Source organism: Mustelus asterias, chromosome 9, assembly GCF_964213995.1.
Source record: "Mustelus asterias chromosome 9, sMusAst1.hap1.1, whole genome shotgun sequence".
NCBI lineage: Eukaryota > Metazoa > Chordata > Chondrichthyes > Carcharhiniformes > Triakidae > Mustelus > Mustelus asterias.
The window spans coordinates 41,635,151-41,653,206 of NC_135809.1; the positions used below are offsets into that span (position 1 = coordinate 41,635,151).

General features: G+C 40.0%; 1 protein-coding gene across 1 annotated transcript in view; it reads left to right on the forward strand.

The window, feature by feature from the left end:
- Positions 1 to 425, forward strand: part of LOC144498641 (F-box/LRR-repeat protein 14) — a 55,155-nt gene extending 54,730 nt beyond the window's left edge. The window contains exon 2 of the mRNA XM_078220071.1: positions 361 to 425. Within this exon, the coding sequence (XP_078076197.1) occupies positions 361 to 402 (42 nt within the window). The 3' untranslated portion in view covers positions 403 to 425. The remainder of the gene's footprint in view (positions 1 to 360) is intronic.
- Positions 426 to 18,056: the final 17,631 nt, after the last annotated feature.

Genomic DNA, 18,056 nt, shown 5'->3' on the forward strand with positions numbered 1-18,056 from the left:
GCTGTAATCCATTTCTGCCGAATTAATGGTTATTATGCTGTAGAAAACATACCAACATGCCCTACAGCCAATGAATGATACCGGCCAGGTACAAATTAATTCATCAGGTTAACAAGTTATAATGTAAACTTCATGTACAGGGATAATCGAATTCAGCACCTGGAACGGGTATAGCTCCCAATCTAAATTGTTCTCTGCTTTCTAACACTCGGATTTGGTATGTGACTCAAGTAACGAACAGAACACTTGATAGTTTGGGAATGTCGGAGACATAAACTGCCATGCTCTTCTCGTGAGAGGATGATATGTCTAATTTGGGATCAGAACACGATCAACTTGCACGTTCTCCTTACCTTGCAGTGTGTTACATTGAAACAGTGGGCCAAAAAATTCCCTCCCTAACAAACACCGAGAGTGTACCTACACCACATGGACTGCAGCTGCCTCAAGAGGCCGGTTCACCCCCATCTTCTAAAGGACAATTTGGAATGGTCAATCATATTGGCCTCACCAGCGACTTTCACATTCCAAGAACGAAACAAAAGGTGAAGAACAGACAACTCTCCAAAGCCAAGCGCATAACCACAGTGTCAGAAGGGTGGATTTTTACAATGACGGGGTGCAGGTTGATGGAATATCCCAGTGCCACGATCATGAAATGGTTGTCTATTTCAGGTGATCTGTAATCTTTCAATTCTTGGTAAGGGGAGACATATGGAAAGTGTTAATGTATGTGTATAACGTAATATTTTATTAACTAAATCTAATTACTCAACGTTTATCAGGAAAAGGATTATTCGAAGGCAGTGACAGAACCTAAGCATTCCGTTATACCCAGGATTGAATCATTGTCTATCAGAATTGAGTTGACTTATTGTATTGTTTTTAATTACAGAAATGGGCATGAAGTAGTGATAAAAATGTAAAACATTTCTAATCAAAAATCTATAATGATACTATCAATCATTGAACAATAAACCTGTGGAATGTAACAGCCGATCGCAAGTTGTATCTTAAAAGCAAAATAGTGCGATTCTGGACATCTGAATTTAAAACAGAAAATGCCGGAAAAACTCATCAGCTCTGGCAGCATCTGTGGAGAGAGAAACAGAGTTAACGTTTGAGCCTGTGTGACTCTTCTACAGAGTTAAAGAGAGGGATAAATGTGGCAGATTTAATATATCGCCAACTGTATCTTAATCTGTAAACGTTACAACATCACATTACAAACTCCTGATGAAGCTTCCCCTTCTTGAGGTGTTTCATTGATGCAGCTTCTAGAAGAATCTGGAAATAGCACTAGCTGTTTTGAACGTTGGTTTGTAAACCAGAGATTATTGTAACCGATATTTCACTCAAACGTAATCGTAAACTATTTCAATGACGGTGCAAAAAATAACTTTGGCAAATAAACTATTTTATGCAATCTGTTTTTTCTAAGTGCACATTCTTGATAGTGGAAGTTATTGGATGTAAATGTGTATATAAATAGCATTTTTCACATCCCAAAACCTCTTGCAGCCAGTTCTTTACTTGAAATGACTATTATTATGTAGGCAAACGTGGTAATAATGTTAGAGAGATAAATACCACCCAGGACATCTGGAGAACTTCCTGTTTATAGTTGAGGGTCATGGACACCTGGACAACGAGGTGTCACATTTCATCTCTAGGACAATATTTCACATAAGGAGCTTTCTCTCAGCATTTTGCTGTGTTCAAGTCCTGTCCTGGAGTTTGGGTCCACCAATCTCAGGCCAGAGTAATCCCACTGATCTATGTGTGAGAGTTGTAGGTTGTAACAAGTCAATGCCAAGATGAACTGGAATTTAAGATCAGTTAAGATATTTCAGGATAAACTGTACCTGAACAATGGATTATTTTCAAAGAAGAAATGACTCAGGCACAATCAGGATATGTTTCCACAAAAGGAAACAGAAGTGTATGCAAAACCAGAACTCCCTGGATAACAAAAGAGACAGAAATTAAGATGAAGAAGAGAGTGCTTAGGATAGATGTCAGGTGGAAAATGCAATGGAGAACCAGGCTGAATATGAAGGTTCAGAGAGGAATTGAAAAAGAAAATAAGAGAAACAAAGAGAGAGTGTGAAAAGAGACTAGCAGCCAATATAAAAAGGAATCCCAAAGTCTTCGCTCAGCATATAAATAGTTTAAGGATGGTAAAAGGAGCAAGGCCAATTATAGCCCAAATTTGGATTTACAAATGGAGGCAGGGGCATGGCTTAGGTATTAAAATAATGCTTTGCATCTGTCCTTACCAATGAAGATGTTGTACAAGTCATGGTGAAAGTTACAGGTAATTCAGACAGTGAATGGTTTAATATTATTAAGGAGAGGCTTAAAGTTAATTAGGCACCAGGACTGGATGAAACGCATCCAAGTAAACTGTGAGAAGTGAGAATGGAAATTGTGGAGGCACTGGCCATTATTTTTCTTAGACTCAGGGATAGTGCCAGGGGATCATAGATTGTTCAAAAAATGGTGGGATAAGCCCAGCAACTGGAGGTCAGTCACTTTAAACTTGGTGATGAGGAAACATGGAAAAATAATTCTAGACAAAGTTAATAGTCGCATAGACAAATTCAGGTGAAGTAAGGAAAACCAGCCCCGATTTGTTAACAGAAAATGATGTTTAACCTGCTTGCTGGAGTTTTTTTGAAAAGGTAACAGAGGGTTGATGAAGGCAATGCTGATGATATGGTACACATGGAATTTCAAAAGCCATTTGATAAAGTGCTTCACAACAAACATGTGAGCAAAGTTCAGGTTCAGGGCATAAAAGAGACAGTAGCACGTATATGGAGTTGGCTGAGTAACAGGAAACAGAGTAGTGGTTAATAGATGTTTTTTGGACTGGAGGAAGGTTTGTAGTGGAACTCCTCAGAGCTCATTGTTATGACCCTCTCTCCTCCTGATATATATTAATGACCAAGACCTTGGTATACAGGCACAATTTCAAAATTTGCAAATAATAAAAAACTTGGAAGCATTGTACATGGTGCAGACAATAGTGTAGAGATTCAAAAGGACACAGACAAGTTGGTGGAATGGGTGAGCAGGTGGCAGATGGAGTTCAATGCAGAATAATGTGAGATGATTCATTTTGGTAGGAACAACATGAAGAGACAATATAAAATAAAGTGTTCAGCTATAAAAGGGCTACAAGAGTAGAACGATCTGGGTGTATACGTACATAAATCATTGAAAGTGGCAGGATGGTTTGAAGGAGCAGTTGGTTAAGCATACAGTATCCTGGACTTTATTAATAAGGGCATAGAGTTCAAGAGAAAGTAGTAGTTCAGTCTCAGCTAAGCTGTTGGATTCAGTTCTGGGTGCTACACTTTCGGAAAGGTGTGTAGACATTGTAGAGTTTGGAGAAGGTTCAGAAGAATGGTTCAGGGATGCGGAAGTTTGGTTATGACGACAGATTGGAGAAATTGGGACTGTTTTCCTCGGGGAAGAGATGGCTGAGAGGAGATTTGATAGAGGTGTGTGGACAAGGTAGATAGAGAGTAACTGTTCCCACTCATGAAAGGGTCAAGAGGAAGAGGGCACAGATTTAAAGTAATTGGCAAAGGAAGCAAAGGCGATGTGAGGCAAACGTTAACACGCAGCGAATGGTTGGGGTCTGGGATGCACTTCCAGGGTGTGGTGGAGGCAGGTTCTTTGAAGACATTCAAAAGGCTGGGAGCTGAAAAGAAAGGATGTGCATGGTTAAGTGAGCGGCTCATTCGGAGAGTCGGTGCAGACACAATGGGCCGAATGGCCTCCTTCTGCACTGTAACAATTCTGTGATAATGGCTGGCGTTCGTTCCATGATCTTATAGAGAACCAAAGCCCCGGCGATTAGATTCTATTGAGTTTGTTATGCCGTGTTTGTATTACTCGTCTGTCAGTGTGCTGTACATCGCAGGTGATCATTCGATATAGAACATTGTGCCTCCTGCAGTTCCAGTGAGATGATTCAATATCCTCCTTCCCAAAGAAACCCCATGAGAAATCATTTCGATATATCTCCATGTCCTAAGGTGGCGCTGTCCCAAACCAGATAGTACAGGTAAGTGGAACATTTATTCAAACATAAGACATTTGGAAATATAGACATAATTTAAAACGTGTCGATATCTGGCCCTTGATCTCTTCAGTTTCTGTGTACAAAGTTCTATTTTACAGCCATTAACCAATTAACTTAAAAGCCTCCATTTAAAGTGAGGGAGGAGGCAGGCATTTCACAGAATTAAACCCTCAATGTCGCATCTTCAAGGATCTCTTTATTTTAAACATTGGGCTCATATCCAGCAAACATCCTTCTCTTCAATGGACCATGGATTTGTAACGGGTCTCTCCTATAACCTGCACTGTTTCGAAGTAGTTAAAAACACGCTCATAAAACTTCAGAGATAGAGTGGAGTGCAGCATGTTTATCATGAAGTTGTTTAATTTGCTGCTTTTCAAAGAGACAAACTAATTGCTGTATTTTGGCGTTATTTTAAGATTTTGTTATTTCAAGCATTTTAACTCAGTGTATTTGGCGCCGCTGGCAAACCGCATCATTCCAGAAAACACACCCAACGCAATTTGGAAAATGGTTAAATGTGAGTTGCTCTTTTCCCCAACACCCATTCATCCTGTTTCACCGTGGGTCTGAGCGGATGTGGAGCTGGTTCTATTTCTAAATATTAACCGCTTCATTTCCGAGAAAGTCGCCAAGAGACTATCTCCAGGCAAAAGACAACACGTCGTTTTAATTTTTAAAAAGCCTCTGGATTAAATGGATCAAAAGGATCTTTCCGACCCGTTTTCAACACCATTGCACCTTAATTATGTGGCATTCGAATACATCTTATCATTGACTTTTCCAGACGCCCCCTTCCCAGTATCTATTGGATTTTTCTGAAGCATTTAACATTGGATCGCTTTTAAAATTCTTACTGTATTTAAATGTAGAATTCCACACACTGCGTTGGATCATTTTCTATTCTAAACGCTCGAAGAGGGATTCTCAAAGTTACCCGATTAGGAAGGGCGGGGTTGGGGTGGGGGACACTTACCAAAGCTTTTCCGTGTGGGCACCAGACTTTACAGGTCCAAGAAGGTCAGCCAGTTTAGTAATAAGAATGATAATGAATGGAGATTGAAAATCATGATAACCGCTTGGTGCTAAGGAATGGGAAGGGAGTTGAGTCTCAACAACTTGAGTCGAAAGGATGTCTAAAGATCCAGGAGAAAAAAATCCCCCTTCTAATTATTCTACCCACCAGAAAGGATAGCGCGGAATCCCAACCAGACAATCCAAAAGAACAGGCGTCGAGTTCAGGCCAGGGTGATTGACACTTATCACGAGTTTTCAGAGAGTAACACAATGTGAGCTTTTCCAGTTTTTTTGGATCTGGATTTGATATTTAGGAGTATAGCAAACATGCTGTTGTATAGACAGAGAATCAATGACTGAAACTCCCTTTCTTCCATTGGTTTGATGTCTATAATCAGCCAAATAATAAATATACAACACTCTGCAGAACACAAAGCAACAATTACTTTACAGCTACCAACTGCACTTTCAAATAGCCAAGTTATGAGGGTAAACTATATTAAATGTAAACTTGGAGCAGGTAATTAAAAACACATTTTCAGACATCTCGGAAGTATCCTTAGGGCTGACCATTCACTCTGAAGATCCAGTTGGAAACATTTATTTTTCTCAAAACGCAAAACATAATTGTGTCGCTCATCAGAAAAATCCGTTTTTTATTTAAAGCCAGTGCATTTGCTCTTAATGATGCAATGAGATTACTTGACATTAGGAAACAGGACTATTTCACTTATTCTCTAAAAGTCAAGGGAATGTGTCTGTAAATCTGTTTTTCTTTGTAATCGGTGTCAGATGAATTATAGCAATAATGCTGAGTTTGCAACCTTGGGATTTATAAGAGATTCACCAAACAGAACTTGTCACTATTAACTGTTTCACCCTCCTTGGCTAGTCACTTAGCTGGAATCCGATTGGACACACTTTCAGCACTATATTCCATTCATTACTGAGCTTTGAACCCCAAATTCTGCAAACTACCAAGAATTCTTATTTCAGGCTCCAATATTATTCACCTCTGCTCCTATTTTACCAACACTGCCAATAACATTTTTATTTATTAAAACTTGACTTCTCCTTTGGCGTTTTTGCCACTCTCTAATCCTTCATTGAAGTGCTAAACCACACAAAACCTTACTGCCTGCATCCTATTCTGCAATAAGTCTTGTTTTCCCATCTGCACCATCCTACACTGGCTTGTCATCCCCAGTAGATGACATTTAAAATTACTGTCTTCATCTACAAATTTCTTTATGCCCTCACCCACCCTACTTCTGCAAGCTTATCCAGCCTTCCAGCTCTTGCATCCTCTGACCTCTGTGCAATCACATCCTTACAATTTCCCTTAAAACTGTGTCAGTGGACCTCTCTTCCAAACCTCTCCATTCAACCTTCTACCAAATACATCCTTAGACTAAATTCTTCTCCAAGTACATCCATTTGACTAAACCCTTAAAAAATCTTCTATAAACATTGAGCATCTAAAGCTTTTATTCTGCTGCAAAGATTGGTGGAATGTTCTTCTTTGTTAAAGGCATTCAATACCAACTGTCTGGCTGTTATTAATAGTGAAAACGAGGACAGGGAGTACAAAAATTCAGCGGAATAGTCAGGAATCGAGTAGGAAGGGAATTAAAGGGGGGTGAATCTAAGAAGTTTGGCGAGTGGCAGCAAAGGAGAAAAAGACGGCTGGGTGCCTGGGGGAGAAAACTGCAACAACATATCTTGTATGCCATTGGAGGGAGGTGCCAGTAACACAGAAATGCACACCGGTAATAAAAAAAATCAATGACCAGAAGACAGAAGCCAAGTTAATACATCGGTCACATTGTGTTTTCTTCATTGGGGACCAATGGCACCACTGTTCCCCAAGTAATAGTCCACAAATTAATACATGTGCTGTCTGTTTGGAACTTGGGGAGTGTCATCTTCCCTTTTCTAACAGTCTGTGTGTGCTGTGCTGCCTAATATTGTGCTATTCTTCAGTGAGTAAGCACAGCTGGCATTTCTATGCCTTTCATCAGAAGCCCTCACATGTGGGTAAGATATCCTTCACACTAATCAACATTAAATAAATGTTGTTAGGCCCGTTCCCAGTATTCCGGACAGCTTGTTATGCTTAGAAAGCATGGCCAGAATTTTACTCTGATCGTCCGTCAGCTCTCCAAGGCGGGGCTTCCACCCAAGTGAGAATGGAAGTCCTGCCTTCTGCCAATCAATGCTCGTTAGAGCGTGAGATGGCATTGGGCCTGTTGAGTTAATGGGGATGTGTTCCCCACCAACTCTCCTGATGGAGGGGTCCGAGCCCCCACCTTCCTAAAAACCCAGACCCATTTAAAAAAAAGATTGGGCCCTGAAGTTCAGGATCTCTGTCCTTATCAGATTGGAATAGATCTTTGAATCAAAGCATGAAACAGCATAGAATGAAACCATTTGCTTCATCATTCCTAAATCTAGTCAATGAATCCCATTCCCTGCTCTTTGCTCATAGCCTGCAAAGGTTTTTACTTCAAATAATTATTGAATTTTCTTCTGAAAGTTATAATTGAATCTGTTTCCATCACCCTTTCAGGCATGGCATTGCAGATCGTAACAACTCACTATGGAAAATTTGTTTTCCTTGTTGTTGCCTCTGGTTATTTGCCAATGATTTTACATCCATGTCCTTTGGTTAACTCTGCCACTGGACATAGTTTTTCCTTATTTACCATATTAAAATCCTTCATAATTTTGAACACATCTATCAAATTCCCTCAACTTTCTCCACTCTAAGAACAACCCCTTCTTCTCTAGCCTGTCCATATAACTGAAGTCTTTCAATCAGCATACAATCCAAGTAAATCTCCTCTACGCCTTTTCTAAACCCTTGACATCCTTCCTAAAATACTGGTGTCCAATATTGGCAATAGTCCTCCCTAACCAATGTTTGATAAAGGTTTAGCACAATTTTCTTGCTTTTGTACTATATGCCTCTCTTTAGAAAGCCAAGGATTCCTCATGCTTTTTTAAAAATCGTCTGCTCAATTTGTCCTGCCACATTCAAAGACTTGTTTATATGCATCTCCTTTAAAATTGCATGGAGTGACAATGTGGTGATTACAGCTACTCTACAATCTTTGTGCTCTGTGGTTCACCCAACGTACTGATTCAAACTCATATGGAAATTCTCCAGTGTGAATGTTAGGGAACTTATGGATATTATGGGACTTGGGGAAATAAATAGTGATGTCTTGAGGAGTGTACATATTACAGAGGAGGAGGTGCTGGAAGTCTTAAACTGCATCAAGATAGATAAATCTCCGGGACCTGATGAAGTGTATCCTAGGACGTTGTGGGAGGGAATCGCGGGTCTCCAAGCAGAGATATTTGAATCATCGACAGCCACAGGTGAGGTTCCTGAAGATCGGAGTGTAGCAAATGTTGTGCCTTTGTTTAAGAAGGGCTGCAGGGAGAAGCCTGGGAACTACAGGCCGGTGAGCCTCACATCTGCAGTAGGTAAGTTGTTAGAAGGTATTCTGAGAGAGAGGATCTACTGGCATTTAGAGAGACAAGGACTGATTAGGGACAGTCAGCATGGCTTTGAGAGTGGAAAATCATGTCTCACCAATTTGATTGAGTCTTTTGAAGGGGTAACCAAGAAGGTAGATAAGGGCAGTGCAGTTGACATTGTCTACATGGACTCCAGCAAGGCCTTTGACAAGGTACCGCATGGTAGGTTGTTGCATAAGGTTAAATGTCACAGGATCCAGGGTGAGGTAGCCAATTGGATACAAAATTGGTTTGACAACAGAAGACAAAGGGTGGTAGTAGAGGATTGTTTTTCAAACTGGATGCCTGCGACCAGCGCTGTGCCTCAGGGATCAGTGCTGGGTCCACTGTTACTTATATTAATGATTTGGATGAGAATTTAGGAGGCGTGGTTAGTAAGTTTGCAGATGACACCAAGATTGGTGACATAGTGGACAGTGAAGAAGGTTATCTAGGATTGCAATGCAATACTGATCAATTGGGCCAGTGGGCCGATGAATGGCAGATTGAGTTTAATTTAGATAAATGCAAGATGATGCATTTTGGTCGATCTAATCGTGGCATGACCTACTCAGTTAATGATGGGGCACAGGGGAGAGTTATAGAACAGAGAGATCTAGGAGTACAGGTTCATAGCTGCTTGAAAGTGAACTCACAGGTGGACAGGTTGGTGAAGAAGGCATTCGGCGTGCTTGGTTTCATTGGTCAGAACATTGAATACAGGAGTTGGGATGTCTTGTTGAAGTTGTACAAGACATTAGTAAGGTCACATTTGGAATACTGTGTACAGTTCTAGTCACCCTATTATAGAAAGGATACTACTAAACTAGAAAGAGTGCAGAAACGATTTACTAGGATGCTACCAGGTCTTGATGGTTTAAGTTATAAGGAGAGGCTGGATAGACTGGGACTTTTTTCCCTGGAGCGTAGGAGGCTTAGGGATGATCTTTTAGAGGACTATAAAGTAATGAGGGGCATAGATAAAGTAGATAGTCAATAACCTTTCCCAAAGATAGGGGACTCTAAAGCTAGAGAGCATAGGTTTAAGGTGAGAGGGGAGAGATACAAAAGGGTCCAGAGGGGCAATTTTTTCACTCAGAGGGCGGTGAGTGTCTGGAACGAGCTGCTGGAGGCAGTAGCAGAAGCAGGTGCAATTTTGTCTTTTAAAAAGCATTTCAGCCGTTACATGGGTAAGATGGGCATACAAGGATATGGGCAAAATGTGGACAATTGTGTATAGCTTAGTGGTAAAAACTGGGCGGCATGGACAAGTTGGGCTGAAGGGCCTGTTTCCATGCTGTAAACCACCGTGACTCTATGGCTGAAACCCTACCACCAGAATTGGGATGGGCAAGGTTCCCAGAACAGAAATCTCCTCAGGTGGAATCTTATGATCTCGCACGAGCGAGGCCGTAAAATCCTGTCCTTTGACTCTATGAATGTATCTGTGCTTCGGCTGGTCAGAGAGACGTTGAGAGACAGGATGTGGTGTGAAGCACATAGCTGCTCCTGATCAATGATTCCTCACTCAACAACTTCTACAGACTCAAAGAGAAGTCCCCATTACAACTTGTTGCCATGTAACAAGGGGTAGATGAACATCCTGATCTACAGAACTCTAATCCAGTAAATTTAATCACACCAAAAACCTGCAGCCAACCACTATCAGTTGAATTGAATCAAACATGATTATTAATACAGTGCGTGTGAATTGTACAAGTCAATTTCTTCAAGAATTTTACCACATGTTTGAATTCTAATGGATGGGAGGTGGGTGGTGTTAGACTGAGTGCAAAACAGCCCCAAACAGTCTTGAAGCCTAGCGCCCCAAAATTCTTAATCCCGGCCCATTGTTTAATGCATATCAGAATGTGCGTGATTGAAAAACATTAACAATGAAGGAATTCTAAGTACTACATAGATCTTGAGCGGAGGCCAAGTCTCCAACATCCCGAACTCATCGAAATCTTATCCATGTCTATTACCATTTTAAAAATTAAAATATCCAGTTGTTTGAATTGAGTCATTTAATGAGACAGCACAGCATAAAAACTGCAGAAACACTAACATATGCCAAACAACATCAAAGCAACCATTGAAACTTGAGAACTTTATGAGTTGCACAATGCAAACTTTGGTCATCTCACAAAAAAAAATCACTCATTGTGGTTTCCTTTCTGTCAACAGCACGTTCATCCACAAAGAATTTAGCTCAGACAAAAGTTCCATAGGTTCGTCATCATCGCCAAGGATGACATCTACTCAGGGTTGTGGGATTCTGCCGTGGGTTTTCATGTGACTAAACAGGCCGATTCTCAACCAGCAGACCTTTGGGAAGGACACCCTACAAGGTAGTGGGATTTGGAGTGCAGGATTTGCTTTTGTTTCTTTCCTTCTCCGCTGCCGCTGTTCTGCCCCATCATTAAGGTGTTTGGACTCAGTGTGATGCAGCTTGATGGACAAGCTGTCACCATTTAGAATGATTGGTCGCAAGCTCCTCTCAGTCATTCATGTCAATGCCGCCAAGGACAGCTTTAGAGTTTTTTTTGAAGCGCTTTCTTTGTCTTCTCCTGAAATGCTGACCATTTGTGGCTTGAGAAAACGTGACCTGGCAGGGAGATGCTTTTCAGTCATGTAAACACAATGTGTAGTCCATCAATGTTGATTTTCTTAGGAGAATTGCCTAAATGCTTGTGGAGCTTGTTTCAAGAGGTCCACTAGCATTTGTTCAATGGTTCTCCCATTGAATCTGGAGGCATTGCTGATGGAATTTCTCTAGTGTTCCTGTGTGTCACAGGTCCAGGTCTCTCTGCTGTACAGGACTGCAGTGACAACATCTGCTCTGTACACTCAGACTTTTGTTGACTTGCGGAAATCTTTGTTGTCAAACATTTGTTGCCGTTGTTTGTAGAAGGTTGAGCTGGTGCAGCTGATCCAATGTCAAATCTTCCTGTCAATGGTCGTCTTTTGAGAGAGGTAGCTGCCAAGGGTTGGGAATTTCTCAATATATTCCAGAGTCTCTTCTTCAACATATGTGGGAGATTGAATATTGGCTGACCAAGTGTTGGTTGATATGACTTTTGTTCTGGCAACATTCATGGACAAGCCAAATTTGTTGTATGGAGAAAAGATCAAGAATGGTTTGTAAATCTGGTGCAGAATGGGTAATGACACTGCAGTCATCCACAAACTATAGATCATATGTCTATAATGGTCAGTTCATATTTGGCATGGAGGCAATTGAAATGAACGAGTTTTCCATCTAAGCAGTATTTAAAACTCACACCAGTGCGCGGTTGATCTTCGATAAGGTGAATAACCACTTCAGACAGATTGTAAATAGAATAGGAGCTATCACACAGTGTTGCTTGACATTGATCTAGACTCCATTGGCACATCTAGCTTAGTTACCATCTGCTTGCTCAGCCAACACAGGACTGGACATGGCAGGGACTGGTCCATCCACCTCAGCTGCTTCCTGAACATTTCCACTCCTTGCACCCTTTCCTCATTCTCACTCTTACTAGCAGTAGTATTCCTGTCCACAGCATCAACAATCTCTATGCTAGTCAAGATTTCAGGACTTTCCTATTAACACTAACAGTGTATTCAGAACTCATGTTTGCTGGCAGCTGAGTCAAGAGCTCAGTGATGTTGACTGCTCTTGAGTTGATCGTAAGTGTCTGTGTTATATTCATATCTGGTCAGATGCAGCCACTAACTCTGCTGGTGGGATGAATTTATGGTGTTGATAGTAAATAGCAATGTTCTGCTTTCAGATACAGACAATTTCAAGAGCCCAGTGTGTCGATCCTCAAGGCGACATTGCTTTGCTGTCTTGCAATGCTATAGTTCAATCAAAGAAATGTAGCCCATCCCCAAAGGGATTTCATCATTCAGAATAACAGCATGGGAGGTGGTGTGGTGTGGATGGTGGTGAGGCAGTGAGAGAGGATGAATTGTTATTCCTCCCTCTTCTGCATAACCCCACTACCAAAACCATGAGGGCAATTAATAGCTTGGTCCTTTTTTCCAATTTCAGCATTATTTGTTAATATAAGCTATATTTTGATTGGATAGCGCTTGTTCAAAAGGCCATTAAGCATTAAAGTCTTTGACTTGGAGTGAGATCTGTTTCAAGAATTTTATCAAACTCCCAATTTTTCATCCCTTTGTGATAACATCAATTACTCTCTAGACAAGGAAGAGCAGAAACTTTGAAATACTGATTTAGAGGCGGGAACAGGGCCATGAACTAATTACTTGTTGAATCCATTTGGCTGTTGCAGAAAGATGAGACTGAATAGGCCAAGAGGTTTAGTTGCTCTGGCTTCTTTGAATTAGATTGAATTCAAATTAAATGTAAGATTTCATGGGTCAGAATGTATTTCTGGTGTGAATTTAAATTCAATTTAAAATCAACCAGGAGCTGAATGAAAATGTTCAAATTAAACAATACACCTTGAATACATTTTCAGTTTTACTTCACAATTTCAATTCAAAATATCTGATGATTTGAATAACATTCATAATCTGCTGTTTCAGCGAAAAAAACCTCAAATTTCTTTGAGTCTTTCTTCATTACTATAACTTGTTATTCCAAGTATCACGTGTGAAATTTTTTTTACTGTACCATCTCCATGGCACCAGCATCCTTCCTATAATGGGATCTCAACACTACAGACAATAATTCACCTGCAACATAACCAATATCTTGTCTAAATTTATTATTTTTGTATTTCATATCCATATTTTAAAAAATAAATATTTTGTGCTTTGATGACTTTTACTGCCTGCTCTTTAAATATTTACATATCTCTGTTTCTCTATTCTGTTAGGAATATCACATGTCGGACAAATTTCCTTGCATGAAACTGCATCCTCATTCAATTCCCCATCCTGCTAATCTATTATGTAATCCTGGAATCACTCTCACAATGTCATGTCTGTAAATGTAATGGTCTAGATTTTAATGTGAGCAGTAAAGAAAAATTGTTCACTTGCTGTACAGCTGCTCACAAACACTTTGCGGACATGTTAGGGTGAGTGGAATCAAGCATCTTTGAATTTGGTGCCCTCCACAGGAGACCTTCAACAACTCAGATTGCAGAATCCACACTGAGACACGCAGACAACAAAACAGGAAGTAAAAAAGGAATGAAAAATTGCATTTAAAATCATTGTACAGAAAGTGAAATAAAGATTAGGAATATATTTGGCATTAACGGAATGACATAAAAGAACAAAACACAAAAACTAAACATTAATGAATTCCAAAACATTAATTTTCTTCTGAGTGAACTCCATATTCGTGATATTAACTTTTTTGGGGCCATGGAAGTTTAGCATGTAATTATTACTGAACCCCCCAAAAATCAGTCATTCCTGGCTGAACAAGATCCAACATCTATTTTAGCCATTTTTGGAATGGGAATAGTGGGTAATTAGCCTAACACAGGTCCATAATCTTAATGCAGATTTCATACAGCGCAGCCTGTGGAAGATCAACAAATCACTGACAAAATCCTCTGCATTTCCACATTTAACTGTACATCTTCAGATGCCAGAAGTTGCTATCAGTTTTACCTTGTACTCGTGGCGAGCAATGATAGTCTTGACGTTATAAGTCCAGCAAAATCTGGGCCAATGTCTAAAAAATCCATCAAAGGCCTATGTTGAAATTAAAGATAAAAGATGTGCCAGCACATTTCCTGCGCACCCACTATCCCAATCTTGCTATTATGAAAACATCTAATTAACCAGATTTTCTGTTTTCCACTTATCACTACAATTACATTTCCTTCAATGCTTCTTGCCCCAAATTGGCATCGGAGGCAGCCTTGAAACAGTGATCTTGTACAAAATCTGCCAAAACAGGGCAGCATACTGATCTTCCTGTTTATGATGTTAGTGAAGGGAGAAATTATATTTATAAAAATCATATTTCCTTTTTTGTAACACTAAGTTATTCTACACATTTCAAAGAAAGATATAAAGAAACAAATTAACTGTTCTAATGTCACAAAATTTTAGGATGCTATTAAAATGAATGTATAGTTTTTTGCACAAGTAATATCAAACTGCCATGCATTTTGTAAACCATCTCTGGGCAGCACCTAACAGAAAGGAAGGAATAGGGAACTGGGAACCAGGATTACAAACTAATTGATTCGGAATGTTGCAATCTCTTATTGACATTTGTATGACAGCACTAGATATTTAATTAACAAAGAATAGACCTTTCAGTATTAAAGTGAGCACACACACTTATCATTACATACGTTGCTCATATTTCAAACTTGCATTATTTTGTTTACTGTGTGTGTGCCAGAGCATGTTTTGCTAAAATATAATAAAAAGTACATGAAACACACAGAAGCTCACGACCACATATTTTCGTTAAATATATTTTATTAAAGCCCAAATGAAAGACTTTAATAGCAAGAACATCTCAATACTGCCTGCCCAAAAAATGTTAGCACCCACAATGATACAAAAGTCTAATTCCTATAAAGCTAAATGTCTGGATCAAGGTAGGGTGAAGCAGCTTAATACAATATTACTTATTAAAAATAAAAAGTATAATAATATAAATTCAAATGAGTATATATCTAAAATCCAATTCACAGAGAAGACATCTTAGTACAATTATACTGCTCAAAACAAATGAGGTGCCACTTTGCCTCGCTGCTGTCTTTGAGTTCACACCTTTATACACACGAGTTTGCAGGAGGAAAGTGAAACATTGTGCAAACAGAAATATGAAATTGGTGAATTCATAATACAAGTTAGCATGAATATCATACACAGAAATTAAAAAGAAAGTATTTTTGTTACAGTTCACAAATGTCCTAATGTTGACGTTTTGGTTTTCTTTAAGCAGTCCTTCAGTAGCAAAAATGTCAACTGTTCATTTCCCTGTATGTACTCAGTGCCGAGGATATCCGATTCCAAAGTGTGCCTTCTGTAGCTAGCCTGTTATCAACACCATTTCCCTGAGCTCATTATTCAAATATTCAAACGTATATACCAAACTTAGGCACAGTACAGTATCCTTGTCCAGCAGTAGACCCTTGAAGATTACATGAAAACAGGCATGAGCAGGGTTCAAGCAAAGATGTTCAGTTCCAATTTAACTCTTTCTACAGGATCAAGAAGTAAAGGAATCTAATTAAAAGTTGAGAACCTCCAATGAAGCATGTCTGCTTCAGATTTTAAAAGTTCTGAACAAGCAATGATTGTGAACCTGATATTCAAAAAAACAATTCAATAAGAAACAGTCAGATAAAAACTTGACCGAAGGAGTAAAAATTAGTCTGAGGAAGTCTTGAACACAGAAACTACTAAGTTAAGGTTTGAACGGTATTCCTTTTCCCAACCTTCTGAGGTTCTTGTAACAAAATGAAGAACAAGATTGAGTTGCTTTATTTTCAGTATGAGTGCTAAAGACAACAAGATTAGCAAAAGACTATTAATCTTTACATACTGCACATTGATCTAAGCTGTGCCAATGTTTCTACGTCAGAGCAAAGCCATCCCAGGTCATTCTAGTAGACTTCTTAGAGGCCACCTGCAGAGCATTACTGGCGGAGTCCTAGAAAGATCACCACCTGTGTCCTCTGACAGGCATGGCACATATCTGAGGGAAATAACAGGGGGGTCAAAGTTATTTTTTAATTTAAATGTTTTAATTGAGAAAGGATCAACCTACATCAATCAGCAAATAATGCAACAATTGGTGGAACTAATATTGCTCAGCCAATTGCATAATAACAGCTGTATCCAATCATTTTCCTTATACTTGTAAGAAACATACAAAGCAAAATGTTTAACTTTGAATGTTTCTCCAACTGTTGGAGTCATACCCAGTGGAACAGATTTTGCCTATAAGGCAATGTCTTCAAGGCAGGTTCACTTCGTTGCTATTCAAGTCCACTTCCTGTTCAACTTTTTTCGACATTGTGGTATCTCTGGAAATTGGTAAGTCTAAGTCATTGGACCCATATTTTTGGTGGTTGAGGGTGAATATGCAGTTTGTGCGCTGTTCAATACTTCAAACTTTTAAAAGTAAAATGACAAATTGTCTTTTTGCCTAGCTTCATCCTCTTGTCTCTCCTTCAATTTTCTGTGTTTTTGACAGCCAGATTGATAGTGTCACTTCATATTGCGAAAGAAACTGATCTTAATTTTAATGAATTTTCTGAAAGAACGGGCTTTTGAAGTCAATCCTATGTTGATTCAAGCTCTGCAAAAATTGGATTTATCTTTTAGCTTTGAATATGTCACTCTGGATTTCAAGCAACACTCACCCTATCTTCTCCTGTCCATTCCCCCCTCTCAAACTCTCCTTCCCTCCAAATGCAACCCGGCCCTCACACACACACCCTCCCTGCAAGTCTGCAACCCTATCGACCCCCTCTCCTCATGCACTCTTCTCGCCCAGTCCCCTCACACTCTTTCCCCCCATCCCCTCACACTCCTCACTAACCTCACTTGCCAGGGGTCTTCAAGGCAGTCTCCTGTCTCACTTGTCATCTTGCTGTTGCTGGTTGGCCTGCCCTCAGCCCCAGCTGGGTCGAGTCACCCCTCAACTTGCTCCCCTTGCTGCTCGACAGCTGCTGACTGGCTGGCTTACCTTGGCTCGTGGCTGTTGTCCGACGCCTTGCCTCACTGTTGCTAGTTGGCCTAACCTCAATCCTGGGTCGAGAAACCTGATGGCTGCAACTTTTCTCACAAAAGTAAAACACAGGACTTCTGCCTCTGCCTCGCTCCCTCCTTTCCCAGCCGCCTCTTGTCCCTCATGCACACGCGCCTCAATGTTCAGACCATTTTCCTGCTCCAAGGTGACTTAACCAATCAGAGTCTGATGTTGCTCTGCATTGCCTGTTGATTGGCTCAGAGCCTTTCAGCAAATGCAGAGTTATCAGGCTCTGATTGGTGCCCACAGAAACTGGCTGATGCAAGGCCCCACCATTGGTCTGGGCCTTGTGCCATTCTTGCTGTATTTCATTGTAAATCCACCTCTGCAACTGCACTTTAGCTCAATACAACTATAAGTGCCTCCTCCATACTGCACTGTGTTTTTCATTCTGTGCACAAAATACTATTCATGCCTGGCTTTATTTGTCTTTAAATTTATTCTAAGATGAGCATAATGTCTCCTCCAGCGCAACTGTTGTAAGTTCATCACTCCAATTCTCAAGTGATGTAAACGGATTGTTTATCAGATAAGTAGTAAGCCACAGTCAGAATGGGCCACGGTCAGAATGGAGGCTTTCATTCTTTCATTTATATGCTGGTTCCATTCACTTCATTGTGCCTGGACGTGCAGCAGTAGAAACCTACTGAAAATTAAATCTGTGTGGGGTGTTGAATCTGAGATATTATATTGTAACCTAAAGCCTTGTAACACGTTATT